Source organism: Lachnellula hyalina (genome assembly GCF_007821495.1).
Source record: "Lachnellula hyalina strain CBS 185.66 chromosome Unknown contig00156, whole genome shotgun sequence".
Taxonomy (NCBI): domain Eukaryota; kingdom Fungi; phylum Ascomycota; class Leotiomycetes; order Helotiales; family Lachnaceae; genus Lachnellula; species Lachnellula hyalina.
Genome location: NW_022157270.1, coordinates 52,087 through 73,637, shown reverse-complemented (window position 1 = coordinate 73,637; position 21,551 = coordinate 52,087). Strand labels below are relative to the sequence as shown.

The following is a 21,551-nucleotide window of genomic DNA, read 5'->3' as shown; positions in this document are numbered from 1 at the left end:
GATGCACTTTTCAATTTCAGACTTTGAAAGTCGAGGATCATTCCATGAAGTTGTCTGGGTTTCGTGGTTCGCAAAATAAACTCTGCCATTCTCTTGGATGCGCTTTTCAATGTGCGGTGAGAACTGGCCCCCTGGTTTCAAACCCATTTTATCTTCATCCTCAAAAACCTTAGAACCAATGTAGTAAGCTTTTGAGATCCCACGAAGTCGCCAATCCTTTGGCAGCGTTAAGAACGCCAGCAAGGGGTCTCGCTCCGTAAACCTGCTGCTCAACACAACCTGATCAGCAGTAAGAGCATCAGTAGCTTTGTACTGCTCTACCTCCTTTGGGAAGAAGGATCGGTAGCTAGGGTTGGCCTCAAGAAACTCCCTGAGTTGCAGTTTCTCCTTTCGTACAAGGTTCGATAACCCCTCCCACTCAAGTCGGGCAGTGATGGTGCCTTGAGAGGGATGTAATAGACCCAGCTTAACATCCCCTTAGATTACTGTTAGCTGAATTGCTGGAAATTATCGAAAGGAGGGTTTTGTTTACCTGAGAATGGCTCGAAAAGAGAATGACCTTTAAATGATAGTTCTGGAGTCTTCTGGTGGTTACTATAATCTGAAAGATGTTTGTCCACGCTGATAGATTCAGTTTTTCCAATTAAGTACTTTGGTTCTATTCTTTTTTCCTCAGAGACACCATGGAAAACAGAAATTATCGGGAGCGTGGATGGGCTTTTCGACTCCGCATTACCGAGTTTAAAGGATGTCCAAGGGTGTTGCCAGTCGGGATCCACAGTATCTAATGCTATGCCTGTCTCGGATTTCTTAGATCCGCCTTCATAAAGTACTGCGAAGGGATTTGGTAGTTGGGTGAATATTACCCATTGGGTCTTGGGGAGACCTCGAGCTGAGTGAATTTTGAAACGCACAAGAGGTTGTTTATCCTCAAGAATTTCAGAAATCCTACGACTCTCCTCATACATGGCTTGGACTTTATCTTTGGCGACCTTGTTTTCGGCCTTGGAAATTGCTATTGCCTTATCGGCTAGACCTGGTTTCGTCTCGGCCCATGTCCTGCACTTCCTCACTGCTTCCTCCACCTCATCCCAGACTGTAAGCTGTGCGCTCACAAGTCGTGCTCTTGTCTCCATTCTCATTGCTAACCAGGCAGGGCCAAAGATAATCCTGAAAGCAGAGGTTTGGTTAGCCGAGATGTAAGTCTTTTTGAGGTTGTAGGCTTGGTCCATGGCGTAGAGAAAGCTCAGTACGTGATCAAGAAGTACCTGATACGCACGAGCCATACTAACCATTGATTTTACCGGAAAGTCTTTGAGAAGGGCGTGTTTGGGCTCTACAGTACGTATAATGCGGTACTCAGAGACCATATCGTCAAGGTCACTGTACCAAGCCTCCGGCTTTGTCTTGTTTTCCAGGTTCACAAATTTTAAGACTGCCTTCTTGATAGTGTCAAGAGCATTCGAGATATTCATGTCTCGGGTGCTATTGTCCGCTATTATTGATATTCGATAGTCGTCGATAAAACGATGAATCCGGTCAAGACATCTTGGTGTAGTTGAATAGGCCATACAACTGAAAGAGCGCTGATCAATTTCCGGTAGCTTCCTAGTTTGATACCCTGAGACCATGTCTTGAAAGGAATCGGGTGGAACATGGTTCCAGCCCCAAGGAATTGGTGCTTGGAAAGGATTTTCGAGGTGTAATTTGTCAAGCGCCGTTGCCTCATTTTGGAGTGCTTCGTTCCTGGTTACGGCAATCATTTCTTGCAGCTTTTCTTCGTGAAACTTCTCAATCTCATCAACAATATCCTCAGATATTTTGATGAATTCCTTCAGATCTATCATACCGTCTTTATTCCCATCACCACTTCGCACAATGCTGATCATTCTTCCTGGCTTTAATTTGGCGTTAAATTCTTCGGCGACAGACGTCCATATATCAAGAACCTCATGTCTAGAGATATTTGCTTCTTCCATCCAATCCATTTGATAGAATACGCTCTTTATTAAGCCTTGTCGACTTTCACAATCTAGCAAAAGTTTTATATCTGGTATAGCCAGTTGCAATAATCCTTGATGCACGTATTCCCTGTTGTGCCCGGACATTGGATGCCATGTACTTACTTGACTTTGGTGTGGCAATCTACTCGGCAGCCAGGTCGGAGGAGAAGTTTCCATAAAACTGCTGGCAGCCATTGCAGACCGTATCACATCTGAGCTTTTTGGCTTCAACAAGTCTATGCGCAAGCTGATTGCCTCAATCCATGATCGTGTGATCATTTCAGCTGTGGGCGGTGAAGTATGACTGTGCCAAGATATGTCATGATCGGAGATAGCGTCTGTTGGTGCGGTTCTGTCTAAGCTTCCTGCGGCCAGTGCTGTCTGTATCCAACTGTGAATATAGCTTTTATTGATCTTGATATCACTCTTCTCTATACCCTCGCCTTCTAACTCTGATTCGATTCGAAACCAAATTGTGGTCATGTCCTCTGCTTCATTGCAAATGGCTTTGGCTTCGAGGATAGAGCTAGGTCGGTGTCCAGCTCGTACTGCTTTCGAAATAGCTTGAAGTGCGTATTTAATCCTGACTTGGCCACGGCTTGAAGATCACAATGTCAGTAGTATGTTCTTATGAGGGTGTAAGAAGTTAATTTACTTTGCCAAGCCTAATTGGAAGCTTGTCAACAAGCTCAATTGGAGAACAAGCTTCTGCTGGAGCTCTGGAGTATCTGCAAAACTTGAGACAGCATGATTCACAGTCCTAGAGAATCTCTGCTTGCCCATACTTTGAGATCTTTTGATGATTGTTTCCAGTTGCGAAAGAATTGTGCAGCAGCCTTGTGCCAAATGATCCAAATGATCCTCGTCTCCATCAGACAGGGTTATATTTTGCTTCGTTTCTTGAAGCAATTTCAGAATTGCTTGCAACGACCAGACTTGGCCCGAGATTCTCTTCAGATCATCTGGCGCAGCGATGAGGCTGCTGTAAAGCTAGATAACAGGTTATCAGCATAGATTCGTGCAGAAAGAATGACCGATGTACCTGCATAGCTAGTTTCGATAGAGCGAGGATATTGCCAACGCTACCTTTAGAATTCATGTTGGGCAAAGCTGAGATGCGATGAAAGGATCTACGAGATGCGCTCTGAAATTTCCGATTGCAAATTTCGTGTAAGCGTTGTCCTAGCCACGCAGGGCGGCCAACGGGATGTAAGATGATGTGGACAGGAGCCAATCGCTACACCCTCACTTAGGTCCTGTCCACCCTACCGATGCTCGCTATATGGAGCGCAGATTGACAATGATAACTGAGGACTCAGACGATGAAGCGTAAATGACTTTGAAACTTAGATGGAGGAAAGGGTGGAACTAACCCAGCTTATAGCAAATGGTTTTTGATGATTGTCATACCGCTTTTGGCGGACACTGAGTTTAGGTGGTCTAGGGCGGTCTCTCGTTGAAGGCGCTGATTATTCATACTGAAATGCCTTCAAGCTACCACAACTCGCCTCGGGGTGTATGTCGGACGGACGTCCTGCGGACATGCTTGGCAATTTTTAACTGATGTGGCTTAGGTCCGCCGGAGCTGCTGCGACGTACATCTGACCTGGTTACTCAACTCGCCGAGTACTAAGCCTCATCAAGCGACCTTCTAACAGGACCGCCAAAAGAGCCTTACAAGACGTGCGAATTTTTGACTTGCTCTGAGCTCTACTAGGCTGAAGCAGTCCGAATTATAGTATTGCAATTCGGACTACCTTGATTTGAAGTATGAATAAGGCAGATAGATAATATTATAATAAGTTAACGCGTCACACTTTAAACGCAACCACTTCGAAGTGTACTCTTTTGCCATTCTTGGTCCTGTTGTGTCTGCATGCTTGTTTGTCGTTGCCTAGGGCAAGAACCGATACTGCATCAGGTTATAAGAGAATTGTGCCTTGAGAGATTGAATAGTTTATTCTTAAGGGGGCTCCAGTTGCGATCCTTGGGGAGCCAAATCGGTCTCCCTGCATATAGTCGCAACCTGAGCAGACGGTGAGGCGAGGGTGAGTAGCGCCTAAGTACAGCAGCGATGATAACCAATCGGGCTGGAAGCGAATTTGAAGAAATTGTCGTCTGAGATTACCAAAGTAACTCCAACTCAACACATGCAAAGCTAAATGCTAGCATCTTCGTTCAGATCAGTTATCTGGTCCCTTTTTTAACTCCAGGAATCGAGCACATTTGAGATTGCACAACAGCTGGCTTTAGCCAAAACTTGCGGGACTACTTCTAAGTCACATATTAATAGCAGGCGACCTTGTAAGTGAAAGGACTTAGGACAAGCATTGTTGTTGCGAGCTGGTGCTCTGACTAATCAGACACCATATGACACAGCCTTAGCGTGTTCTTGGGGGCCTATATAGAGTTCCTCACTTCTAGCTAGTTATGAATTGAGCTTCTTATTATCCATAAATCCTGGTTCTTGCAACAATTATAGATAGTATAAACACAAGTGGCTTGTTCAATCACCATATATAAGCAAGCGAGTCCATCTTGTAGTTCACTACGATTCAAAGATTGGAAACACCTTTCCAGCATGGAACGGATGTCCTATCCTTGGGTCCGTCATGTGAATATCGTGCAATATTTCCACATTCGGGTCTGCATGCTTCTCACGGTGAATAATTTTCTCCCTTTGCTCTTCCTCTCTCGTAAGTGGGCCATCTCGACTTGGCCGATGTAAATCCACGCCCCTCGCCACGATCTTTCGATATGCATCCTCATCCCACACAAAAGCCGTATCGTCATCATTCCACTCATCTATATGAACTGGAACACTGACGAGGTCGAATAAACAAATCTGTTTGAGTGAGCTGTAACGGGGGTCCTCAACTAGCTCCACGATCTTCTGTAACAGCAAACGCGCCACGGCTGGCTGGTGCTGAGGCGACGGTTTCACGAAACATTCCCTAACTCGTTGCCTATTGTGCGTCATCCTGAAAAATAGCTTTTCGACTTTGAGCGGCAGATCCAAATCTCTTAAGTCCCGGAGCTGAAACCATAGAGTCGGCTCCACAGTATTACGCCTGAGGGGGAAATGAAAAGGCAGGTAATTCTCCAGCTCAAACGCATCGTCGCGAGCAGCGCCATCATCAACCTTGACCAGGCAATCATCGACGAGCCATACGGTTCGTTGGGTCTCGCTTTCGTGGCGGTCATCCCTTGGATTTGGAATATACGGATACCTATAAAGGTCGTTTTTACCCTTAAACCACATGTCGACGGGAACTCCATTGATTCGCTCGAGGGCATTTTTTAAATGACTATTGGAGAAGATAAAATACTCCAAGCTCTCAGTAGTACACAGAAACCGATCCACTTCTAGGCATTTCAGCCTACGACAAGCGTTCACTAGCTTCTCAATCGTCTCCTGGGATATCTGGCAGCAATCAAATTTGAGCCTCTCGATTGATGAGCTACTAGCGGGTAACTCCCACTCCTCACTATCTTGATATCCTACGACATTTAGGATCAAATCCTTGAGATTTGGGAGGCGAAAAAGACACGCAATAGCTGAGGAGGGACAATAGAAGTTGTTGTGTGGGTGTTGCAGGTCGGTGTAACTTGCAACTGAAATGCTAGTCAAAGATTCGAATCCCGGCGGCCATGTGGGCGTGGGTGATGACTCTGCAATTCTTGAAATAGCCTGCCCAAGAAAGCTTAGAGGATGGTAACCGTCTAGAGAATGTCTGATAGATATCAACTTCGTATTCGGTAGTTGGAATGCAATATAACTTACGCAATGAATATCACTGTGTGCAGGTTGGGAGCAAGAGCCATCATCAAGCCTTTCAAAACCTCGTCGGAACCTACACGAACACCATCCATCCATTTTTCTGTTTCCGTCTCACTCAAGAATAACTGCGTCTGCATGACTTCTTCCATGGCCTCCAAAATCTCATTGCTGTAGTAGCTAGCCTTTAGATGAGTATTATCATCTCTTTCCACCGGGCCACCGGCTGTTCCAAGACCGTAATGATGCGAATTTACGTCAAGCGTGTCCCAGTCCCCCCAATTCAAACGCGTCCCCCAGGTCTCGAAGCGGCGCAGATGCCACAGTCCAGCACGAGGATCTAATAAGCCCTCAGTGAGGAGCTTTGGAACGAACAGTGGCCTGCGGTCATGAATGATCCGATACTTGACGTCCCATGTTCGGTGAAACCTGAGCAAATCCTGAGAGCAGCGAAGTGCTCGGTGGTGTGTTAGGGCTAATTGGAGAAGTGCGCGAGGGTCGAGTAATCCCGCAATGCGTAGGTAAAGCTCGTCTGGGAGAGCGAGGATTGGACTTGCCATGTTTTTGTGTTGCAGAAAAGATTTGAATAGACAGTCTGATCAGGTCTTAAAACGAATGAAGTCTGTCACATACTCGAGTACACGTGACGAGGGGGATTAGCGCCCCCTTAGCGTGAGGCGTGGTTGTGCTTTAGGCATCAATTCTACTCCGTAGCCAATCTATGGAGCTTCAGCCTGAAGCCTGAAGTCTATTCGTGCTTTACGTCAGCGAATTGGTCTAATTTGTAAGTCCCCTATCTAGGACAATCTTTGGGTGATCATCTTGCGGGGAAAACATAATTAAAAGCAAACAAGTAGATGGGGAAGGCTGACTGGAACCAGTAGAGGATAACAGAGAAGCGCAAAGTTGGTCGAATACTTCCTAGGCTAGGATGAAGGTAATTAAAATCTGATGTAAATCTAAAGATGGATGCGGAGATATCATCTATATAATGCTGGAGGGTCTAAATCAACTCGCAATTTGCTTTCTAACGGTAACACGTGAAGGTCTCTTCTCATACTCATGGATGTTTTCCCAACAATCCCTCAAGACTTATCAGGGAATCCAAAATCAACTCCGAATTCAGGATAGACATATCGGACAAGCTTTCCAGATTTCTCTAAATCCTTGGAGTAATCCGTGAGGACCTTCATGTCCGACTTATCGAGAATGATCAGGTCCATATTTGCCTTTATCCTTTCAGGAGTAACAGACTTGGCTAGCACAGAACTTCCTCGGGCGACTAGTGCTGTTAGTATACATAAATCGAATAATCCTTGGAACTCACTATGATAGCTCAGCAGTACAGAGGCAGGTGTAACGTTGCGCCTCTTTGCAACTTCCACGACAGGTTCTGCTTTGAACATCGGGCTTCCAGTACTACCAAGGGGGCTGTATGCCGTGATGTGAATTCCCTTTGACTTGCAGAAGTCCACAATCTCCTGCTGTGGTAGAGAGGGATGATTCTCAATCTGATTCACAGCAGGCACGACTGTGGCCTGCGGCAGCAATTCCTCCAGGTATCGAACGCTATAATTTGCCACCCCAATAGCTTTCACCTTGCCTGTTGCTAGCAGCTTCTCCATCGACTTCCATGTTTGTATATGTGAGTGTTCCCTGACCAGATCACGCGAGCCGTCAGGGAGCTTGGGAAACTTCTCGTGGTTCCCTACAAAGTTGTGTTAGCAATGGTATATGATGCAGGAACAAGATAGGAGCAGGACTTGCCATTAGGATTCATCGCAATAGGCCAATGTACGAGATATAGATCAACGTAATCTAGACCCAGGCTTTTCAAACTCGTGTCCAGAGCTTGCTCGACCCGAGAGTGGTAGGTACACCAGAGTTTTGTGGTGACGAAAACATCTTCTCTCTTAATACCACTCTTGAAGGCTTCTTTCAGCCCTTCTCCCACTTCGTCTTCGTTGGCATAACAGTAGGCTAGACTGATTAGTTGACGCTGCATCGCAGACTTAAGGTGAAGGTTGCCATACCAGCATCAATGTGTCTGTATCCAATAGACAGCGCATAGGAGACTGCTTTCTTGACCTCCCCAGGGGCGGACTGCCAAGTTCCCAGACCCAGCGCTGGGATTTCAGCACCCGTGTTCAGCTTGAAACGTGTGTCTGCCATGATGAATAGTGAAACAATTGAGACGCTTTTGTATACGGAGATAGATATAAAAAGGAGGAACGGAAAGCAAAAGAAAAGAAGGGAAGAGAGAATCAGGAATCCCCACTCATCTTCATCCCACTGATTGTTCCCTCCGGCATTTAATCCGGTCCCGGAATTGGTGCAGAAGAGGAGAGGGGAACGGGATGGCGCGGGGCTCAGGCGCGGGGTAGAAAGCAGTAGTCGTAGGCACGTGACCAAACTTGTAATTTTCCGCTCTTTCAGTAGCTTCGTCTTCTCTTACTCTTTCAACAACTTTTCGCAAGAGTCAAAAACTCTTTAGTTCCTGCAGAGCAAGAACTCAGCAGTCGTTCAAGTGTCCGCAGCATTAGTTCCTTGCAGTAGGGTCTAGCCATCTCGAGGAAACCGCGCGACTACCTCCATCTGTCTACAAGAGAGAAGGATCATTCAGTGAAATTTCCTGATGGATTTTCAACTAGCTACTTAGCTCTATGCGTATAAGCCCCTCGTAAAAGGAAATTTCCAAGCTGAAATCAGGTTGTCAGCATTGTTTCCATATATTCTTGTAGATTGGTAGGTACAGTTCCGTTAGGGTCATCAAATAGCAATCAAAGAGTAGCCGTTGATTTTGTGACAATTTTGTGACGGTGTATCTCTAGGTCTAGCAGACCAAAACACTAAGGGGTGATCTTTGATAGGGTAAGGCTCATTGGGAATTCGAATGTTGACTCATTGTTGAACGTTATTTACCATAGCCTCTTCATTTTCCATAGTTTCACTTACTAAGATTTTTATAGATACCACCTCGTCGTCCACGTCGATAACTTTCCCGGAACGACCTGCTCAGATTATATCTCGGTCCAAACTAGTTGCAAAGTTTCCGCCTAAGCCCTGGGATGCCACTCCTACCTCTTTCTCCCACAACTGGTGGATGCTGGTACGACATAGTTCAAATATATTGCAAATGACTGGACCATACTTCGCAAGGCCGGGAATACCGACGCCGGAAATAATGCTGGTGTTGTGTCTTGTTGGTATAAAAGTTGGAACCATCGAGTACAATTGTAGAGGTGGTATTTGCTATCTTCATCGGCGAAATTTGTGTTGATCCTGTTGGTTATCCTCTGTCCCTACTTTTGAGAGGGCAGCAAACCGGCCGCCATACTCCATACTCTCGACCTTTGACAACACGCGCCGCAGGGCTGCAGGAGCCCCAATCACACTGCATATTCTACGGAGTAAGCTTCCGAGCCTCCTTCGTTCTCCAAGGATTACATTTCACCGCTGGCCGGATGTATTTGGAGGGTGGTTCCAGGGAACCGGGAACGACTCTAGATCCACGTCACCATGTTGGCAGCAATCCGGAAAGTTCATGTTGCTTCCCCGGTTAGTCGTAGAATAACGGTTACGTTTCCCGGAATGCGCAATCACAAACCTTCGGACGGTTCCAACAGAGTTCGCTAGATAGCTACTGGAGCATCCTCTTTGCAATGGGCGGGCCCTTACCTTCCATGATGCGACGAAGCAGCAAGGTTGATTTGGGATTCGTTGGTGATAAGACTAACCCTTCAGCCTCAGTGTCCGGTCCAACCAAATCGAGCCTCACCTATGAGGGCTCCCAGGTATGTGAAAGTGTTTTGGATGAGAGTAAATGGGAACCTTGACAGAGTCTGATTGCTAAGCTAGACTCTTAGAAAACATATGTCTGAAGGGTTCAGAAATTCGTTGGCATAAGAGATAGGTTGGAAGAACGCGGCTGTTCCCAAAAGCAAAGTACGTAGTCAGTACGTGTATTTTCGTCTCTGGCTTCCTTTTATGAGGTGAGCGTATCAAAATACAGACACGAAGGTACAGAGTATTGCCACCTAACTTGCAAAAAGTATTTTGATGGCTTCCTATGGGTTTTTGCGCCGGAAATATACCTCTTCTATTAAAAAGAGGGTCTTTCGGCTGTTTGATCTCCAGATAAAGCATAAATGATCACATCTAAGGAGCTATATAGCCAATGGATACCTTACTTTACCCTCGCAAAAATCCCTATTCTTATAACGACTCCACCATCATACGCTGCTCGGTGCTTTTCTTTATATCTTCCGGTTAGGCTATTTTCCCGGGTAGTTTATTGAGTAATTGCTGAGAATTCGACGAACTCTTATGATTTGTTTCAATTGAACAGTGACTTCACACAGAGTCCACTACCAAAAGCCCACGCTTTGATTGTACTCTTGTACTTGAACGTTATAACAAGAATTCGAAATTCTAACTCGTGTGTTTCAAGTCAGACATGGATAGACGATATCGAACCATTTTCTAGATGACACAGCAAGGCAGGGGATGCATAGAATTGCCAAAAAATCTGATTGGCTGTCTGCATGATGTTTGAGGTTACTCAACATGAAAAAATACAATTGCTTTTGTGAAAGAACTCGTGCCACTTGGCCCTCCAATGACATGCCAAATCTTTGCCTGAATATGGAATTGTTCATTGTGGATCATTCCCTGACTCGTCTTAACACTGCGCTTGCGGTGCTTGCGAGTCATTCCAATTTCTCAACAACACTTCATCAACATCACCCGCGTGTGCGTTCTGGACAATCATTCTGACCTCCCTCAATCAACACGATCATCTGTTCCAGAAAATTGCGCCTGGCATGGCAGACCGGTAGATCATGGGGAGTGGATGACGTGTTCTTTCTGCTCTTGCTTGCCGCGATTTTGACTCCTTTTTAGTGACGGGGAAACCCCTACCGGAGGGATTTGCCCGAAATAATCACCGTAACTCTCTTCATCCCATCTACAAACCTCCATGCTACTTCATGTATACTGCAGTCATCACTGTATGCCGGACCTGTCTTCCGAATAATCCTCCCAGCTCTGTCGACATGCTTCGAGCGACACGTTCACATGCCAGACGCGGCGTTCTTCGACATACCTGAATTGCTTAGCTTTCGCAGTCAGCCAATAAGTTGGGTCAGGCCATATGGTCAGCAAACATATTTCATCAACAACAATAGTGGTACTGGGTATGGTTCTGAGCAGAACGGTTGCAACGTCCTTCATCGAACTAGGAAGGCAATACCCTACAATGATAGCAGGCAGGGCCTCCTTCGAACTTGATATGGTGATTCTAGGGGTTCGTGTTTGGTAGATCTGGATCACGAATGCGAAGCCCTGCGAGACTGTTATCATTGGAACCGTATTTGTGGAACATTTCAGTGGTGCCATTTCCCCAGATTCTTCGACTTCGATGCGGCTCGACAAATTGGACCGGCCTCGATTACATGCCAAGTGGCTTTTGGGCACATTCTAGAGCAAGTGCTGCTCATGCGTTTCTTGTCTTGAAGCCTCTTGCCCTATTCTCTATACTTCTAGTGGAATATTACGCTGTGACGACTAGAGACCCTGCAGAATCTACCACACTAGCCAAATGGCAAAATTGAATTATCCTCACTTTGAGACCATGATATGAGAATATCCAAGTATCTCTTCCGCTGCCTCAATTTCTATTCTGGCTGGGAATTAACGTATACAACTAAAGCAGCCTACCTAGTGGGACACTATTTTCCTAGCATGTTCATGTCTCTACTAGGATAAATTCATTTATTTCTTCGGTGCGATTGCATTTCACATCGTTCTGTGCATAGTTGCAACCATTTGAAGACCAAAAACAATTGCTTTGGTAAGACCCACCCACTGGCTGCAAGTCTACTATCTTCATCCCTGTGACTTGCCTTGGGCCAAGGACTTGGGTCGCAGGGGTCTGAACCCCTAGCAATTTCATTGGTCGCTTCTCTGTCATGTCCTTGGCGCCGCGCCCACATATTTACAACACGGAGATCGATGATTGCTGCTCGTGATACGGACTCTGCTTCGAAGATGAAGAGCGTATTACCGACACTTGTTTCCCGGAATTCGCTTCATTCTTGCGATAGAACCATTGCGGATGACCATCTTTATCCAGGATGCGATGCAGGACGGCCTGACAACGACAACTTGAGGCCCGCATTAGTTTTTACCTGCCTCAAACAGTGCCAAGATCAAAATCGATTGGTTGGGTCGTGACATTCTTGTTTGCTTCGGTTCCTAGATGTTCCGTCTACGCTGACATAGAGCCGTGAAAAGGTCACAGGATACTTATTCTTTGTGGTCGTCTAGACATGGTGCGATCACCTTCGATCATACCGTTTTCTGCATTGTCAGCGGATTCCCAGTGCTGAGGAATCGTCACAAATCTTTTCCCAGAGGCTTTTTCCTCGCCGCCTACACTTTGTTCTTAGCCTTCGCATCGGGAAATCACAAATACAGAATTGTTGGTTTGTTATCCGGAAGAAGTCTCCGAAGGCGATCGTCGATGATTAGATAAACTTCTATTCCAGTAAACGTGAGAGATACTCGACAGAGATATCCAGCATGATCCTAGTGTTCTATCCCGCTTGCGAGTTCACCCCAGTTGGATGTACATTCTACCGCATTTCGCTTCGGATTTTGGCACCAATTCTGTGAGGGTACAAGGCCTCGTTCCCGCTCTTCAACTCGTCTTTTTACTTACAAATGCTTTTACTTCAGCTGATTGATATATTGAGCTCGAATCTGACTACTTTCTTACAACATAATTAAATGGCGTTTCCATATTAGCCAATGAAAGATTTTGTAGAACTTGGTGTGACATTTGCAAGCTTGTGTTACCAGGATCTGGCGGGGATACCAACAATTAGTCTGGGGGCCAGCCCAACTCAGCTTTATGATTTGTCGTGTTGTACATGATCAAATTTATGAGAGCTAGCAAAAAGCTGACTGTACATGCGGATTAATATGGCAGAACAAGGATATCTGGTATAGCCCAGTGCATAACACCACATACCGAGTCGGTGGGTCGGGAAGGCGTCCCTATTTGGACGCAGAGGCTCCAGCTGTGCAACGCTCGTGGGTTGCCAAAAGAGTCGACCCATGAGCCCCTATAGATGGCAATGTATATATGCTACACAGTCCTACCGGTCATTGTCTCTTGTCGGCCCTTTTCTTCACAGCAATCAAATTCCTTACTTCAGAGTTCCAACCTCTTCGCCACGACAATACTCGGTCTGCTAGTAGACAGCGAATTCCTATTCTGCTTCCATTCTAGTTCAAATCATCAAGCCACCAAGTAGTTCACTGCTTTGATTGCTTCACGCCGTTAAGCTATTACTAGATAGCATCCTCAGCTACTTGATCATTTCTACAATAACGTACCTATCCTACGACCAACTCTCTACACTCGCCAACATGAAGTGGGAATTGTACAGCAAGAACATCATCAAACCACTACTCGCCGCTCGCGCCCCCCATCTTAACGCTCGGCATTATGATGCTGCAGCTTCTGTTTTTCCGTTCAGGAATAATCCTTACGTTATAAACAAGTTAATTGACTGGTATGACTTCATATATTTTCACTCCCTGACTTCCCTTTTCACGGCGCGCAGGTGGCCTTTTACATCTTGATCCTTATTCTCTCTAGGTCAAATGTCCCTGAAGACCCCATATTTCGCCTCACTTTCCCACAGCCAGACATGCTAAAGCCGGAACAACTCGAAAGCATGTTGTCAGCAATCCTCACTACAGAGATGTGTGACCACGTAAAAGAGAGGTGCAAGAGAAACTTTATAGTCGATAGAGCTAAATTAATCAGAAACGGCCTCAATCCTCATCCTGCTGGCCAAAAAGAAGAAAATGTCCCCAAGCTTGAGGGCCGTGATGTTCTGGGCTGTCAGCATAAATACCAGGAGACAGTACTATTCTTTCCGGCAGAGGTTGGTTTGTCTCCGGTTCGTTTGTCTTTGGCTCGTCTGTCAGTAAGCATGAATGCCAACAGATATTGTTTAGGGTCAATTCTGTCATGCTTTCTGTACATACTGCTTTCGTTGGGCACAGTTTACAGATGTCGGATCCAAGCAACAGTTTAAAGGCAAAGTTCCGCAACTTCTGATGGAATACATCGCTCAGCATCGACAAGTCAAAGATGTTCTGTTCACCGGCGGCGACCCCATGGTAATGACATCGGAGATGATACGAGCTTACGTCAACCCACTGCTGAATAACCCCGCCACAAGTCATCTGGACACCATTCGAATCGGCACAAAGTCCCTTGCTTATTGGCGTAAGATATATTTCCCTACAGTGAAGCCTTGATTTCTAGTTCTGGGGCTGAGACCTGTGTCAGGAGCCAAAGAAAAGTGATCCGCATTATATGGGGTCCCGGCTCTTGAGACAGCTCCTAAGTTCTTTAGCTCCTTAGCTCCTTCCCCCAACTCCGCTTTTTCTCATGCTAATTCGTTGATAGCATATCGTTTCACTACGGATCCAGAGGCGACAACGACGCTCAAATACTTCGAAGAGATTGTAAGTTCAGGGAAGCACCTGACGATACAAGCGCATTTCACTCACCCTCGTGAGCTGGAAACCTTAGAAGTCCAGGAGGCGATGCGCCTAATTCGAAAGACTGGTGCCAACATCAGAACCCAGAGCCCACTGGTCCGTGGTATCAATGATTCAGCCCCCGTGTGGACCGAGATGTGGAATCAACAGGTGAAACTAGGAGCTATTCCATATTACATGTAAGATTTCGGGAGTATTCGTAAACTAACTACAAGTTATGCTAACATGTAACGTGCAAAAGGTTTATTGAGCGAGATACCGGCGCTCACGATTATTTCTCTGTGCCATTAGCCCGCGCTTACGAGATCTTCAACGACGCAAAATCTGCAGCTTCCGGTTGCGGACGTACTGTAAGAGGGCCATCGATGTCAGCAGGACCAGGAAAAATTGAGATCGAGGGAATCAGTGACATCCCCTCCGAAGATGGCAAGGGACTCCAAAAAGTCTTCAACCTGAAGTTCCTCCAAGCGCGCAACCCTGCGTGGACGAAAGCGCCATTCTACGCAAAGTTCGATCCCAAAGCTACCTGGCTTAGTGACTTGAATCCCGCGTTCGGCGGAGATAAATTCTTCTTTGAGCAGGAGTACGAGGACCAAATCAAGAGCGACTCTTCTAAATCTTCAGGGCAAATGGACTTCAGCGAACCACCATCATGTGGCAGCACTTAGTCTTCTATATATGCCGCAAGGAGATTAGTGGTTTTGGATAAAGGCAGTATAGTCGGGTTCACATGCTTCAAATTATTTTATGATCGCACCGGTGGTTAATGCAGTCGCTTTTTGATTCTGAATTTACAATTTGAACTTTTCATTTAGACCAAGGATTTACCTGGTTGGTTTAGGTATAATGGAACTTTATTGATGCCCAGGACGATGGAATCTGGGGGGGAATAATTCATTTATTGTTTAGCATAATTTTACTCCCTGTCCGCTCTCTGTTCTATTTTTCATGACCAGGAATTCTATTCTGATCTCACCTACAACTATAATATTTACTCAATTTGTTCCCAGGTTTCCCAGTATAACCTCATTCGCAACCATGCTTTCGGGCTTGGTCTACTTAGAGAGCCTGGCAGCAGACATTCTTCTGGCAACCAATTCCTCATCCATCTCCGCAATGCCCTCGGGAGTAGGGTTGTAATTCAAAAGCGAAAATACTGGCATTCTCGGCACTTTTCCATTGACCCAATCTGGGGGGCATGGCTTAAATTCAAGTCTCAGCATGCCTTGAACACTATCATACAGTTCTTTCAGCCGCTTTGTCAGTCTAGCATTCTCTTCATTGGAGTATTTTTCTACCGTGAAAACGATCTCGTCAAGGTTTCGGCAATTTTTAAGTAAGGTCCTCATCAAAAAATAGGATTCCCAAATGGCTATATCGTAATCGCCAGAATTCATCTGCCCACAGAGACGTTCGAATTCGAAGCTCGGATTCAAGGCTATAAAACGCGTAGATTCTGCCTCCGCATTGGTAGTCGTACTACTTGCGAATTTCGAGAGAGCGCTCCTGTCCATCAAAAAGAGGACATCTCGATCCGGGTTGAAGTATATTGGGCGCATAGTCCAAGATCTGAAGCTGGGTTTCCAGTCCTTCGATATCGTGCTGCGGGTTTCATAGGTTGCTGACAACATTCCAATGGAAGGTGCGCGGACTGTACTGGAGGGTGGAGTCGTGAGGTCCACGAAATCTTCCTGCTTCACTTCCAAACAAACGATTTGATTCTGCAGTGCAGCGAAATCTAGAATCCTAAGCCTAAGCTCTGCTGGGAGTTCAGGGAACTTTGTGAAGACTCTGTCTTTAGACGATGCCTCGAGTGGCTTTGTTGTGCTAATTGAGTTTTCCATTTTGGTGCCTGTTCAGGTTGGTATGTATGTAGGTGTAAGACAGAATAGGAATGGTCTTGTACGCATCAGAATTTATATACACATGCGTATTATAGAACAATGCTATTGTTTTGTTCACTCGAAATATCTTTGGCTTCCCTGTTACTGGCTTGTTTCAACATTCCATTTACCTTCTCAATTAATTTTAGAAGTTCATTTTATCTAATGCAAAACAAAATAATTTACGCAGTATTTTAGGGGAATATGTAATGAATTGGGGCTATTAATAGAAACATTCCTCACGTGGCGCATTATAGGCAGCCTACTAGCCGTAGACTCACCACCAACAAATCAACATCTGCTCTCCAAACTCAAAAGAAACATAACAAATCAATGAAAATGAATTACGAACTCAAACAAAACTCAAAGCTATTCAGCTGTCCACCAGATCTCTGCTCAGACATCCTCGTCACGAGCCCAGTCCCCACCAACAGCTCACCCCGCAACTTCTACCTCAAGAACCTCTCGCTAGTATCACCACCCCTCATCAGCGCCAGCTCATTTGTCCCGGGAAACATGATCGAGCATCTAATGCGCAATAAGAAAAGCAGCGCTCTCGGCGTTAAGTTTGTGTCTATCGGTAGAAATGCGAAGGGCAGAGCAGACGAGATCACGAATATGGAAGGCGCCATGCATACTTTCGTCACGCCGGTCATGGCTGCTGTGATGACGGGTGACTATCGGTATAGCTTTGGACATGGCGTTACGAAATTCGGGAATCAAAATGGGATACGGACGGTGAGGAATGTGGTGCTGAGTGCCTCTATTCAGATGGATTTCGAGGGGCGGGATGTTATGTTAGAGGTCGCGAGATTGCGTGGTCAAGAAGTTCACGGAAAGGACCTGCTTGAGAATGCTGATTTGGAAATTATAACGAGAGATGAGAAACAAGATGATAGGCCGAGGAATGATTACGATGGCCTGCTGCGCAGACATATGGTGTATCACTTGACAAAGGACCGTTTGCTGCCTGCGAGAAACAAGATTGATACGGAGTTTTGCTTGTCGGTTCAAGACAGTATCACATACATCGAGGGTCTGATAACAGCTCCAGAGTCCCATTTACTTACGAATTTTGAAAACACGATTTCCACAAGATTCACAGAACTTCCTTGCAACCAAGTTGTCTCGTTAGAACTGCTCCTCAACACAACCATACACCAAGTACGCAACGAAATTTCTGCACTAGAAAGCATGTGCCCACAGGGCTATGTATACACCTACGACCCACCATCCATATTTGCGCGAAAAATGGGAGCAACCATTTTAAACCGGCTTCTTATCATGGCATTGAAGCTCGTGTCCCAGGAGAACAAGTTCAATAACATGAGAGTGTTTGGATTCAACGACTATGAGGACAAGCCGGCCTTGAAACTACTCAAAAAGGCACTAGAAAAACAATCCCACATAGAAGTGTGCAGCAAAAAAGACCTATTTCAGGGCAAAGGCGGCGAATATGATTTAGGGGAAGCTAGAGATCGTATTCCAAAATTAGGAAAAGGTGCTATGCTAGTTGTCCACAACAACTCTGATGGTTTCGGTCAGAATATCGAAACTGAATGGACTGCAGGTAGTTTGGATGGCGCAGTAGGTGCCAATTCTAGTGGTGCAGCAAGTCTAGAGAGGCAAAGAGAGGACTTGGTGGGATGGATCTTCTAAATCAATGTGCTGCGTGGCTAACACGGAGTTGGAATAAGAATGTATCCTATAATAATATTCGTATTACTGATGAGAGAATGCATCAGACTTCTCCGCACTTGCGTATGGTTCTAGATAGTGACAGTGAGGGTCAATTAAACGTTTATTGACGTCAAAAGATATGTGTCAAAATTACAATGCCATCTTCATACAATTCTTGATCCTCCCATGAGTCGCACGCAATAAGAACGCAACGGCTGGGACTTTTCTGGGGTAGCGTCTCTCGTAAAAGTTTGCCGCCGTTCTAGTACATAAAGAAAGTGAAAGACTGATCCGGATCTACCATTCTATGAAACCCTTCCTACAAGATTCCAGAGTCCATGTCGGCGAGGTCTGCTTTGTAACTTTATCGGCAAAAGGCTGGTGCATATACGTTGTCGCGCTGGAGCGGGGTTTGCTATCGATCAAAATTCAGAGGATATTTGATGCTTAATATGATGTTCCATCAATAACCTGGTTTGGCTTTCAGTTTGGTGACGTCCAAATGAGCAGTCCGTTGCTAGGGAAGTCATGGTCGGAACTGAATCACTTGATAAACAAGCATCTTCCATTTCAAAAGCGAAAATAAAGGGATATAAAAATGGATATGAAAATTGCAACGATATGGTATGACGTATAGTCGATCCGTAAATTCAGCAGGCAAGGAAGCCCAGACACATCAATCATCCCTCCGGACTAAGGAAAATCCTCATAAGATCATCCATCCATCCATCCATCCACCCACCGCATACCTAATCCTACTAAAACAAAAGCGTAAAATGAACCATCCATCTCGCGATAACCCATTCAAACTCCCATTAATGCCTCTCAATCCTCCTCTCAGAATATTCATCGACCCTCGTAACCTCCCTAACCTCATCCCCCATGCGTCTCACACATAGCATCTCACAAAAGCGTCCCCAATCACTGCGCGTGCCCTCGGCGACAGCCTTCTGCATCTCAATGCCGTAGCGATTCCTGTACTCCCTCTTCACGGCCTCCATGTGCGGACGGTCCCAATGGTAGCGCACGAGACGCGAGATGAGGAGCTCGGTTCGGATGCTGTCTGATTTGGAGAGGGAGAGCGCATGGTGCACGAGCAGGGCGTCGCGGACCGGCTTGTTGATTACGCCGTTGAGGATGTGTGCTAGGAGTTCGCCCTGTTGGATATACAAAGTCAGTTTTGCTTTGAATTTGAGGAAATGATAGGAGGGGAGGGTAGACATACAACCAAATTGCCACTCTTCTTTAACATCTCCCTTGCAAAGTTCGCTCGGTATGTACTCTCATACGCCCTAAGCACCTCTTTCAAATGAGAATCACTCCTCACAACAATAATGCCAATCATTGCGCTCTCGCCCCCCTTCTCACTCCTAACCGCCTTGTGCAAATCCCGCACATCATCCTCTAGCAAATCACGATCGATTCCATACCCCGGCCGCTCCTCCATCTTCCTCTCGTCAAGAACTAATAGAACCGCTTTCTTAAACTTATCTTCCTTGAGCTCGGTCTTCATGCACTTGACTAGACTATCGCTGTACTTCTTATCCGAGAACCCGTCTTTGATTTGCCTGATCTCGCGGTTCGTACGCCCCATCAGGGATTCAATCAATAGCTCGCGTCGTGATTTCTCGCCTTGGTACCAGAAATTCGCCCAATACGCCTCACTTTCCCATTTCCCCAACGCGCAAGCATAGCAAGCTTTCATGAGCGAGGAATCTTCTTCTTTCAAACGCATCTTAATGTGCTTAGCAATATTGACGCCTTTTTTCTCCGAACCCGTTTTGACGATCCGTTTATATTCCACCCGCAGGTCGAGCACTTGTTCGTGTGTAAGACCGGGAAGGATTTCGATGAGAGGCTGGGTGTCTGGGTGGCGCTTTTCGCCTTTTAGGGCTTTGGCTAAGATGGTTGCTTCCTCTTCTGGGTCGTGGAAGCGTGCTGTTCGTCTACCTTTCTTGCCTCCTCTTCGGTCATCGTCGGAACCGTATGGGGAGAGCGGTTCTATCAAGTTGACGTCGGAGTGTGAGTGGGAGGCTATGAGAAGTGGTGATGGCATGGGCGAGATTGATTGGTATGTGCCGTGGTATGCTTCGAGTAATGGTGACCCTGGCGCATTTGCTAGACTCATTGAAGCTCCACCATGATTTCCGGTAGATACGGAAAGTGAGTGCATTCTAGGAGCCAGTCCTGGATTCGGTGAAGCATCTCGACGATATCGTGCTCCAGGCTCAACAGTAACAATCTGCGACTTAGAAGACCTCGCAGAAGAATCCGCTCCATAGGCCAGCGCATCGCTGCTGCCATGGCGTTCACGATCACGACGAGATTGCGGTTTCGAGTCCCTCGAGTTGTATTGTTGCGGAGGACTGGCAGGACGAGCCCCATACGTTTTATCTTGCCTCGAATAGGTGATATTTTCATCTGGCTGCGCATACTCCCACTTCTTCGGCTCCGCATACGAGGACATCTTGGAAGGCGGCGACGTTCTATAGGGCGGCATATAGGAAGAACCAGGAGGAGGGCCATGAGGAGGAGAAGGAGATTGCTCGTATGGTGACCTTCCATGTTTATCGTGCCCGATACTGATGCCACCAGAGATACTCGAATGCCCCGCCTGGACATTGAACGAGCCGCTCCTCTGTCTGGCATGTTGATCCTCGTAGAGTCTCGGATCTCTCTCCTTTTCTCTCTCGCGCTCCCTCTCGCGCTCCCTCTCATACTCATATCTCTCCCTCGAAGGCGGGCTCGTGGGCCGTCCATACTCATCCTTATACACTTCCTCCCTCGAATAAGTGTTCTCCTTGTAATATTCCTTCTCCCTCCCCCCTCTGCTGTCGTTGTACCTAACATCGCGTCGCTCCTCCTCCTCCTTGAATCCACCAGGCACCGCATACGGATCGCGTTCACGTTCGCGTTCGCGCGCACCAGGTGCGGGGGAGTGATCTCGATACTGCGACGCTGCACCATACGCCAACCCTCTAGGCTCAGCAGTCACAATATCCGGCTCCCTCTCCCTCCCTCCTCGAGTAATCGTAGTTTCCCGTTCCTCATACCGACTCGTAGGCGGACTCGGCGCCCTGACCCGCGAATGCTCCCTCTCTTCCCCCCCATCACCTCTACTACGCGAGGCATCGCGACGGCCCGGACTCTTAGACCGGGCTCTTGTGCGGGAATCGCGTGGATCTAGAGACATGTTGCCTTTATTCGAGTCCCCTCTTCGTCAATCAACAAGCAAAAAATACGGGATTTGCGTGAACGAAGGGAGAAGAATGGATGAGGATAAGTCAGCTGAAAAGCGAATAAACCTCGGTGCATTAGCCTTGCAGCCCCAACGACTGCACTGCATTAACAACGGATGCCCAAGCGCTATATTTAGCGTGTCGTTGCTTTGGGGGCTGTTTTATGTGATAGCTCGTGTTTTGTCGTATGTTGTCCAATGAAGTTTATACGTATTTATGGAATACCCTACTTCTCACTGATGTGTGCGGATATGAGAGGGTATTGCTCCTTCTCTTTATACTACTAGGAATCCTTTTTCAAATTGGATGGAGGCGGGGATAAAAGAAGCGTATACTTGTTTCAGCCCTGTAGCTTGGCGTCGTGGCGTCGTTCGGCCCCCGCTAA

At 46.5% G+C, this 21,551-nt stretch overlaps 4 protein-coding genes across 4 annotated transcripts; 1 reads left to right on the top strand and 3 right to left on the bottom strand.

Annotated features, from left to right (window-relative positions):
* Positions 1 to 4,551: 4,551 nt before the first annotated feature.
* LHYA1_G007750 (uncharacterized protein) lies at positions 4,552 to 6,341 on the bottom strand (the record flags this gene model as incomplete). The annotated part of the gene is made up of 2 exons (XM_031152676.1): positions 4,552 to 5,737; positions 5,788 to 6,341. 2 exons carry the CDS (start codon positions 6,339 to 6,341, stop codon positions 4,552 to 4,554), a joined length of 1,740 nt encoding a protein of 579 aa, XP_031002693.1.
* Positions 6,342 to 6,866: 525 nt separating this feature from the next.
* Positions 6,867 to 7,953, bottom strand: gar1_1 (D-galacturonate reductase; the record flags this gene model as incomplete). Its single annotated transcript, XM_031152675.1, has 4 exons — positions 6,867 to 7,063; positions 7,109 to 7,475; positions 7,529 to 7,761; positions 7,815 to 7,953. The coding sequence occupies 4 exons, from the start codon at positions 7,951 to 7,953 to the stop codon at positions 6,867 to 6,869; spliced, it is 936 nt and encodes a 311-aa protein (XP_031002684.1).
* A 5,262-nt stretch (positions 7,954 to 13,215) lies between these two features.
* LHYA1_G007748 (putative L-lysine 2,3-aminomutase) lies at positions 13,216 to 15,032 on the top strand (the record flags this gene model as incomplete). The annotated part of the gene is made up of 5 exons (XM_031152674.1): positions 13,216 to 13,361; positions 13,448 to 13,781; positions 13,861 to 13,977; positions 14,404 to 14,543; positions 14,606 to 15,032. The coding sequence occupies 5 exons, from the start codon at positions 13,216 to 13,218 to the stop codon at positions 15,030 to 15,032; spliced, it is 1,164 nt and encodes a 387-aa protein (XP_031002683.1).
* A 3,710-nt stretch (positions 15,033 to 18,742) lies between these two features.
* Positions 18,743 to 21,120, bottom strand: ANXA1_1 (Annexin; the record flags this gene model as incomplete). Its single annotated transcript, XM_031152673.1, has 2 exons — positions 18,743 to 19,084; positions 19,153 to 21,120. The coding sequence occupies 2 exons, from the start codon at positions 21,118 to 21,120 to the stop codon at positions 18,743 to 18,745; spliced, it is 2,310 nt and encodes a 769-aa protein (XP_031002686.1).
* Positions 21,121 to 21,551: the final 431 nt, after the last annotated feature.